Source organism: Pristiophorus japonicus, chromosome 3, assembly GCF_044704955.1.
Source record: "Pristiophorus japonicus isolate sPriJap1 chromosome 3, sPriJap1.hap1, whole genome shotgun sequence".
NCBI lineage: Eukaryota > Metazoa > Chordata > Chondrichthyes > Pristiophoridae > Pristiophorus > Pristiophorus japonicus.
In genome coordinates, this window is record NC_091979.1 from 321,146,835 (window position 1) to 321,157,020 (window position 10,186).

The 10,186-nt window shown below is 41.5% G+C and overlaps 1 protein-coding gene across 7 annotated transcripts in view; it reads left to right on the top strand.

Moving 5' to 3' along the window:
- The window catches only part of pcgf5b (polycomb group ring finger 5b), a 245,589-nt gene extending 236,973 nt beyond the window's left edge, over nucleotides 1-8,616 (top strand). For all 7 annotated transcript variants that reach the window (XM_070876943.1, XM_070876941.1, XM_070876938.1 and 4 more), the window contains exon 9: nucleotides 8,484-8,616. In XM_070876943.1, the coding sequence (XP_070733044.1) occupies nucleotides 8,484-8,531 (48 nt within the window). In that variant the 3' untranslated portion in view covers nucleotides 8,532-8,616. The remainder of the gene's footprint in view (nucleotides 1-8,483) is intronic.
- Nucleotides 8,617-10,186: the final 1,570 nt, after the last annotated feature.

Below are 10,186 nucleotides of genomic sequence, written 5' to 3' on the forward strand. Positions count from 1 at the left end.
GACATGTCGCTCTCCGATAAGTTAAATGAAAAGTCAAGTTTGGGGTTGTCAACAATTTACTTCTGGTACGTTAATTTTTTAACCCACAAACAAATCGGACCCATAAATCTCAGTCCTAAAAGTTTCCGAAATAACAATGAATTGATAGCTTTTTTAAAGCTACAGTGTACTCACTGATACCCTCGTCATTTAATTGGTCGCATGCTCTAAAACAATAACTTTCATCAATTTCCAGAGTTCAGCACTGTAGTGCTGTTGGTGTGCCCTTTGGCTTGGCGGAAACAAGCACATTTTTCAGGGTTTCATACACCTCGGCATCTGCTTCAGTCAAGAAAATAGCCCGTTTCCTTTCTAAAATCGCCCGGTTATGGTTTACATCATCGGGGACTTCGACAATACTATTCGCGGTGAAAACATTCCTAGCCGCTCCACGTACTCTCCGAAAGTCTCTCGGTTGCAATGGAACTCACCCAAGCGCCCTATTATTCCCATAGGCACGACCGTCTGGACTCTGGCAATGTCAACAGTTCAGCTACATGTGCTCGAAATTTACCTTGGATTTTTAAGTTTTTCTGTAAAACAAAGAACCTCTAAAAGTCTCTCTATCAGTTGGCAGGACTTTCCTCCAACAAAAATTTCAGTTGGTAAATCCAAGATCCCATCTTCATTGCCAATCTGTGATATTGAGCATGCAGAGACAGCGAAGCAAGTGCTTCTGAATTGTTCCTGGAAAATAAATAAAGAGTATTTTTCTTAACCAGTGCAGCTTTATAAATACTTCAGGCCCAATTTTAACTCTGGATCAGTTTTCGGTGGGTGAGTTAGAAATTCACCCGCTGCTTCAGTAAAGGAGTATTTTAACTCCCGGGCCTCATTTAAATCCTCAAGCTTCAAACCATCTATTATTATTGAATTTCTTTGCCATGAAGTACCGCGATTTGCAAAAACCCAACAGCGCCTTAAGCTCGGAGCAAGGAAGACACAGGAAAAACATGTCATCTGTTTCTATTGTTTGAAGGAATTTGCTTTCCCTTTGTGGCCACTTTTGCTCTTGTCTTTCCGAATACTTACACTAATGTTGTACAACATAAAGCAGATGTTGCCTAATTGAAAATATGTTGCTCTTCTGCAAACGACCATGTAATCACAGTGCTTAATAGGTGGTTAAGCTAATCAAGCTGTTAATTGGCCTTATTTAGTGTAACACATTCAAATCAAATGAAGTATTATAAGTATCAACTGAATAATAGAATAAAGGAAAATATTTGTTGCAGACTTATTGGTTGGTTTGCAAGCTAGAACTCACACAGCATGAGTTACAGAAATTCTCTGATGGTTTCATATAGAATGCAGCTTTTGACTTTGTTAATTCTTGGTAATCAATTGCAAGGCAACTGCTAATTATTACATTCAAAAATGCACTTCTACTAATTCCTCGTAATTAGACACTGTGTCTGAATAGGGTTTTAATTAAACTTGGAACATTTATCCAGTTGTGTGTGTAGTTATCTGCATCAATTGTTTTCACTTGGAAAGACATTTCTACAAGGTGTAATGGATGGACTTGCTAGATCACACTTTATTCATTTTTGGTTATCTACTCCGAATAATATATTGGTAGGTCCTTATTTATTTGTGACTAAACAGGCTATTCCTATTAATTCAATTATTTCTGCACTAAAAAAATTGAATTATGCAAACTTAGCGACTTTGAATTGACAAGATTAGACTGTACTTCTTCCAGTGTTACATATAATGCCCTGGATTTTGGCGGTAGAAATAACGGTGAGCGCTCACTGTTATTAAGGAGTAAATTGCACAGTAACTTCCGGCATCCGCCTATGCGCAGTTAACCGCGGAAATCAGGAAGTTGCCTGCTCCTCCAGAAGCTTTGCTAAACCGATATCTCTCCGAGAGACTCAGCATTCAAATACACGAAAGTCGTGAAGTTGTTGTCGTTACCCACTAGATACACACTAAACTCACCAGAAAAAGTTAGGGCTTATCCATTCAACGGTAAGTGAATTTTTAACGGCGTGCTAAGTCTTTTCTGGCACTAAAATTTACTTGTACAAATATGGAGTCTCATTCCTTCAGATCTTAATTATTGTTGCAGATTTTTTTTAATGTTTTAATTGTTACTTTTTCTTTCCGTTTCTTTTATCTCTCTATCTTAATCTTTACTTTCTTTCCCTCTTTTTATTTTGCTTTGGTACATGATTTGGCATTGAACTAACAATTCTGACGTACTGCCTGGTTTAGACCCTGCATGCCGCAGTAAGATTTGTAAAATCTGATTGGTTAAGGAGACACACCGTGATTGGTTAAGGAGACACACCATTGCTTGGCCTGTTCACACAGGTCTCAGAACCCTTGTAGAGGGCGCCGTGCTGTTTTTGATTTCAAATAACTGCACGTTCCAGTGCAAAAGCCCATAGAAAGTCAGTGGATAGGTGCAAGTGTAATGAAAGGCTAGCGCTGTTTATTCGCCGCTGACCACAGAATCCGGGCCAATGACGTAGAAACGAGCATTAAAAGGAGAGCGAAGGCAGAATTATTACTATTCAGAGTTTTCTGCCATTTCAAAAAGATGTTTGCTTCCCCGAACAAAAAAAACATGAGAAAATGCTGCCGTTTTCTGTTGGAGGAAATATAAATAACCTGGTAGTTTTGTGCTCACATGCAGAGGTGAAGTTGTAATGATGGAATAGCAAGATTTGGAAGTATGGTCACAGCAACGACAGCAGGATTCTTTGATTGGCATAAAAAATGGGTGTTGAGGCCCTTACTGATAATCCCATGGTTCAGCAACAGGAGCAGGAAAGGGCAGTCGAAGAGTGCAGACGGAATAGAAGATTCACAGACTGAATGTTTCCAGGATGTGGATGTACCAGAACAGAATCAGCTACCCTGATCTCATGGCGCAGCAGTGCAATATGAGATTGAGACTCAAGCAGGGATGCTATAAATGACTTGTGTCATCTGCTGTGCAAACATCCCAATTGAAACTGTCCCCATTGGCAGAAGGGGTCAAGAACCAGAGGACACAGATTTAAGGTGATCGGCAAAAAAACCAAAAGCAACACGGGGAAAAACTTTTTTACACAGCGAGTGGTTAGGATCTGGAATGCACTGCCCGAGAGGGTGGTGGAGGCAGATTCAATCGTGGCTTTCAAAAGGGAATTGGATAAGTACCTGAAGGAAAAAAACTTTGCAGGGCTACAGGGAAAGAGCGGGGGAGTAGAACTAGTTGAAGTGCCCTTGCAGAGAGCCGGCACGGGCTCGATGGACTGAATGGCCTCCTCTGTGCTGTAACCGTTCTATGATTCAATGATCTGCAACAATAGTCGGCCATTTGTGATGCAATGACATTGAGAAGTGTGGCTCACCTCAGCCCTCAACTTTTATGCCAAAGAGTCCTTGGGGGCACCTTCAAGAACATTGCAAGAGTCAGCCTCCATGCCATCCAGTGTTACATTAACTAATTGAAGCAGTATTTTCACCATGCATCTATCTACATACACTCTAGCTACAATCAACAACGGTGAAGTCAGCGACAGTTTTGCCTCATTATTCACTGACCCAAGATGCAGGGTGTGATGTAGCCATTCGTGCACTTACCAACAATCTGAAGTCCCACTAGGAAGGACTATTATTCCACCAAATGGTGTCTGACCGCTGACCATAGTTTCCAGGGAATATTCACAATGCTTATATTTTGAGACAACAAAACGTCACAGAAGGTAAAACACTAGCAAAAGGTGACCAGCAATTTCCACACAGCCCAACAAACTTGCTTGTTCATTCATTTCCAGTTCTTTTCCGCACAAGGGAACTGGAAAAAATTATCTTTCAATTTGCTCCCCATATGTGGCTTTGGTCAACAAGTTTAGAATGGTGCTTTAACATTCATGCATTCGTTCATGACTCTTTGCCTTTTTCTGTGTAGAAAACAGATGATCTGTTCTGTATCCATCCTCTCCATATCTGCCCTTTGCTGGTACATTACTATTGTCATTGGCTTACCTTAGTACACTTCTTGAGGTAATGAAACTTTTACTGGACCTCCTTCCAGATTTGGACCATTATTTGGACCATATGGCCCAGTCCCTGACATCTTGGCATGCACTTTGTCACCAGGCCATGATTGCTCCTACCACATCAGTTCCAGAAAGGTTACTGTTTTGCCTGCTATAGAATTGATTGGCATTTCAGTGGCTTTTTCAATGAATTAGGCTTTTGTGAAGTCACTGTTGAGATAGAATTGCTACTCCACAGCTACGTCAATGGTTTTCGATGTTATTTACACTAATGTAATGGCTGTTAACCCATTTAAAAAGTGAAATATGAACATTGTTATACGTTTGTTCAGTTTCTGGCACAATCTCTAGTGGAAGGGTGAATCATGAAAATTGCCCATTTTAATTTGAGACCATTTAATTTCAAAAAAATAAAAAGGGAAGTCAATACTTACCAAAAGTGGAAAATTAATCCCAAAATGTATAGGTCTAAAAGCAGAAAAATCATTGTTGATATTCACTAGCATATGCTTAGAAGTAAGAATTAACATCATAACATTAAATAGCAATGGAAGGGCAGATTACTGATAAATAGAAATATTCCGCGGATGGAAAATATTTGTTTTTAAGATAAATGGAGTACGTATTACTGACTTTGACTATCTGCAATTGACTAGACAAACGACTGCCATTTTTTAGGGAATATCTGATGGGATGGTGAAAATAATAAGGACTGAAAAATAAATCTGCTAAATTCACTAATATCATCTACAATCATTTTTAGGCTTTTGTTCTCTAGCTTCAGTATTAACTAATCCCTCAAGAAGTCATACCAGGAAAATCTTCTGACTCTTTCTGACAGACAAATTTGAAACAGCAACCCTCAGGGCTGTCAGCTGTTGGCCCCACTCTTGGTAAGGCTGATTGAGAGGGTTTGCAGCTTTCTGTGGGACCAGTTCTGATGGCATCCAAGAAGGCTTGCTCCTTTTCGAGTGAAGTGGCATATTTCCCAGTGGGATGCAAATAACACATTCGTGTCTCAATAAGAGCCTATGAAGTTGCTCTCTCTGCTCAGTTCCTCCCTTTAGTGGAATGGCAGCTGGGGAACTCCCTTCTAGTGTCCCAGTTTATGAAAGATAAATGGGAGTCCTCCATTTTTTGAGTACTTCCCCATTAGCTTTGAATTTTAATCTGAACATAACTCTTGAACCTATCAATTTACGTGATTTTAAGCTTATTTCGCTAAAGTCAGTAACTCTACTAATCCTTATTATGATGCAAAATATCTTCAAGTTACATGCTTTGACCTTGAATGACATCTGGATGGTACAATCCTTAGACCTCCTGTCATCTTTTTAAATCAATGATTATCTTTTCATTTATCGCAGGCAACCATGGTGATGTGTTTTTAACTGCAGCATTTTGCCATATCCACTGAAACAATTATTACTTGGTTGATGTGCAGTGTCAGCTCTCTCTATAAGATAGTATGAAAGATTTTTGATTGACAATTGTTACTTTTTTGGCAACAAGGTGATTTGTAAAGCACTTTTTAAATAAAGCTTAAGAAATTGGGTAATTGAATTAATCTCATGCTGCTCCTAGGCAGGACAGCACTGCCATGGAAAGTTAGAGTCCGCCCTCCGCCTGAAACGGGATGCCCGAAACGGATTTTGAGGGTTCCGTCCGCCCCAATGCGGAAAATTTAGGTCTTTGTATTTTTTTTTGGAGCGGGATGGAAATGGCGTCGTCATGGGGACGGAAGCGGGGCGGGTCAGAGCGGCTGTCGGTCCGAATCATGCGTCGCGGATGTGCCGCGCTGACGCGTCACAGCATCCTTCCCCTTCAGTTAAAGGGGAAGGCCCGCTGTGAACTCCGCAGCCACGTTCGTGACAAACGCCGGGCCCCCCGGGGAGAGTTTCGGCCAGGCCCAAGAGGGGGTGCCGGACTACCAGTCGGCGGCCCGGCCGAACCCGTGGCCACCTTTGTCGGGCCGACCTGACAGTCGGCCGACAATTAAAATAAAATGTTGGCCATAGCAATGCGCCCTCCCCTTTAAGGACGGACGCGCCGCCCAGCCACAAGAAGGTTCCCGCAAGGAAAAGCTGTCAGTGGCACCGACCGGCGGCGGCAGCATTCCCATGGGACAATTTCCAAAAGGGTGTCACCACCCATCGGTGAGGGGTCGGCGCATGCATGATGCGGTGAGAAAACGGTCTTGTACACCGCTCCAAAAATAGGGGAGGCCAATTTACAAAATGGCAGCCCCTCCGCGCCGATCGAGTGGTGATTCCTTACTGACCAGAGGCAGTCACGGCTCTTATAGAAAAGGCCAATTCCGGCCCCCATGCATCTTGTATAGAGATTAGTTCAAGGGCCAACATGCCTTTCAAGGCCAACTTTAAGACAACTTACAGTGAACAGTTTTATTGACCTGAGAGATCTGGATAATAAGCCTTTAGCAGGTGTTGAAAGCTATCTGACAACATCAAAAACAAAATCCCCACTTTCAATTTCTCCACTACTTTAGTTCACTCCTATATGTGTGGGGTACTGAAGTTGCATGTTCAGCCATGAACTCATTGAATGGCGGTGCAGACTCGAAGGGCCGAATGGCCTATTCCTGCACCTATTTTCTATGTTTCTATGGCCCCAAGTTTCCACATGATTTGCTCCTGATTTTTAGGAGCAACTGGTGTAGAACGGAGTATCTTAGAAATCGGAATTCTCCACATTTAGTTTCCTCCAGTTCTAGGCAGGTAGAACAGTTCCACTTTGGAACAGAATTTTTTTTTCAAAAGGGGGCGTGTCCGGCCACTGACGCCTGATTTCAAAGTTTCCACAGTGAAAACGTACTCCAAACTAACTTAGAATGGAGTAAGTGAAGATTTTTGTACACTTGAAAAAACCTTGTCTACACTTTAAAAAATCAGGCCCAGGTTACAAATTAGGCGTCGGGAACAAGGTGGGGGAGGGGGGAGGGGGGGAAGGGAAGTCATTAAATTCTACAATCAATCCTTAGTTATACTTATACAAATATTATACAAATAAATCCAACCTGAATAAAAATTTATAAGCAAAGAAAAGATTAAATAAACCATGTTCCTACCTGTGTGAAAGTGCTTCAGTCAGCTCAGCGGTGTGGCGTCAGTGTCTCGTCTCGACGGCAGGCAGCAAGCAGCCTTCGAGCTGAGCTGCGGTGCTTGAGGCAGGCCTTCATTCCCTGCGAAGATGCAGCACCCGGACGGACTTGAGGCCATTCGGCCATGGGATTGCAGCGGCGTCAGTGGCTGGCCGGGAGCCGAAGAAAGAACAGCAGCAGCCTTCGAGCTGTGAGGGGGACTGACTGAGGACATTTGGACAGGGAGAGGCAGCCACATCGACATCTTTATATTTAAATTTGCAGAATGGGTGCACCACATATTATGCAATGGTTTGCTTCCTCATGCAAGAAATTCTTTGTTCTTGGTGGACGTTGATCCATTGCAAAGTTGAATTGGCACTTTTATTTCTCCAAACACACAGTCCTTAATTTGCAGGCACCGGTTCTGCAAGTTTAGCAGTGAAAAGCTGAACTCACTGATTTCAGCAGGTGATTTATTCAGCAGTGCTGCTAAAAGCACTCCCTCACACACAGAAATATCAAGAAAATTAAAATACAAGCCTTTGCAGGGGTCCAAGAAACAAATCTTCACTTTTTCTGCAGCACTTTTAAAAATGGCCGCGTGCCAATGTTTACTTCAGACTGCGCGTGCGCGAACGCTCCAACGCGCACGCGCAGGGTGGCCGGCACCAAGAAGCCTCATTTCAATTGTACCCGCCCCCTCCTACTTACAAAATCGGCGCGAGTGGTAGGCTCCGCCCCCTGTGCGCCGCGCCAAGCAGACATCGAGCTCCAAGGAGCTCGAGAATACCGCACTTTTTTCCGGCGCGAAAAACAGGCGCCCAGATCTGAGGTGCGCCTTTTTCACCGCGTGTGGAAACTTGGGGCCTATGTTTCTACGTGGAAGTCAAACAAACGAGGAAGAATGCTATGTTACCTACCAAAGTTAAGGTTGTCCTCATTCCTTGACTGAAGTTAAACCTTCACATACAAAGCATTGCACCTAGCCTTGCCTTTCCCTTTCTGCCCTGATGCTGCTCAGAGTTGATTATTTTTTATGATTCATGATTCTCACTACATTTTGAGGAAATCAATGCTGCCGCTTTTGTACCAAAACGGTAAGTGTGTAACCCAGAATGAGACTTTTATATATCACAGAGTTAGGAGGATCACACGATTAACATGGCTGCACATGATGCAAATGGTTTCTCGTTTTTTTTGTCACACTTGGAATGATTAAAAATGTATGTGGAGATTTAACTTCTTCGAAACAACAAGAAAGTCCATTACCTCCAGTAAGTAATGTAATGTAATTTGGTATATCAGTATTCACTTACTACTTCTTTCTTGTGTTTTTCCAGTCTTATCCAATGGTACTACAGTATCGGCCAAGGATTGACTTTGGTTAGACCAGAGCAGCTGTTATCCACTATGGTGGATACTGCACTAAAGTTTACCCATCGACAGTTTGCACAATGAATGGATATATTGGACAATGGACAGAATCAGATTTTTCAGAACAGAAACAAAATTTGTATCTGTCAACCATTTTACAGATGCATTTATTTTTCCCAAGAACAAGCCCGATGCTATTCTGCTACTGGAGCCATGAAACGTCTGTGTACATCAGTGTGTTATTTGTGTTGAATACTGCAAATAATCACCCACTATAGCATGTGAGTTGATAGTCAGTGTTCACTGCCCATGTGTCTATAAGCCTATGTCCTGAAGTTATACATGTGCTTATGCTAATGCTAAAACACATAGCAAAATGGCAAAACTTGTTCTACGTCCTTGAATAAATTTATGTTCCGGCTAACACATGCATTGACTTTGTTTGTTTATAGTGAGTTAATTGACCCTAAAGACTACAGTTTGAACTGTAAAATGTTTTTGTTATTTATCATTGATGTAATCATAAATAAGTAGGTGCATTTTGAGGGGGGTCAAATAATTTCAAAATTATCGTCTGCTATAAACATGGATGGCCCTTTTTTCTAGCAGTTCTTTAGCGATTAAACTTTTATAAACATAGAAAAGCGCAGTCTGAAGTAGAAAACAAAGATCAGCAAAAAATGCTGTGTAATCGGCTCACAAAGGGACAGGCTGCAAGGGCAGCTTAGCAAAAGATGTTTCATTCCCAATATGGAGGAACATTGTCGCCTGATTCTTTCAAGCAAATTACCCCACTAAAAATAGTTAGGCCTCAAGATCAAGTTCTACAGTAAAAAAAAATGTGCACCAATTAAGATTGGGGAAAATTCTGAATTTGAAATACCTGTAAAAACAGAAAATGCTGGACATTCTCAGCAGATCAGGCAGCGTCTGTGGTGGTCCCTTAACAAGTCAAATTTCAAAATGACCTCAAAACCATAGATTATCCAGTTGAATTTGTGTGTGACATCTAATCCTTTTACCCGCACCTAAAAATGAGATTCTCACTGGTGAGTTTTGCAATCACCAGGACCTTCTGCTGTTTCTCAAAATTCTACATCGAATTAGTTGCTAAAAATGGGCATTGATTTGACAATGAAAGATTGCTTGAAGCAGCCCTCCTTCTTCATTGTTGCTAAAAAATACAATCAATATTGATGAAGACAGCGTTTTAAAACATAGAATATCTTGCCCTGCACTGTTCACCTCCTTGACAATCAGATGTAATATTTACTTGGGAATATATGATTAAATAATATACAATAATTTGTATTCTTAAATAATTCATGCCCAACATTGGTTTAGGGAACCTTAGTACATTTTAGGTCTGAGCTCTGTGGGTTCAGCTTCACTGTCTGAATGTGATTTGAAAATCAGTGATGCAACCTGTGAAAATGTACATTTATATTGCTAAACCAATAAATAAAATAGTGATTTGTGTAGTCAGCCTTCTAAGCTAGTGGGACCTGTGACACTGGTGATTTACCTCCCAGACACTCCTTAAAAAAAGTAGCTACTGAATATCGTTGTTGCTCTAGTCAATGAGTATATAGGTTGAGTTGTTCGATAGTTAGGGTAGAATCTGCCTGACTTTACATTCAGCCTTTGAAGTCTATTGTTTACACCAGTG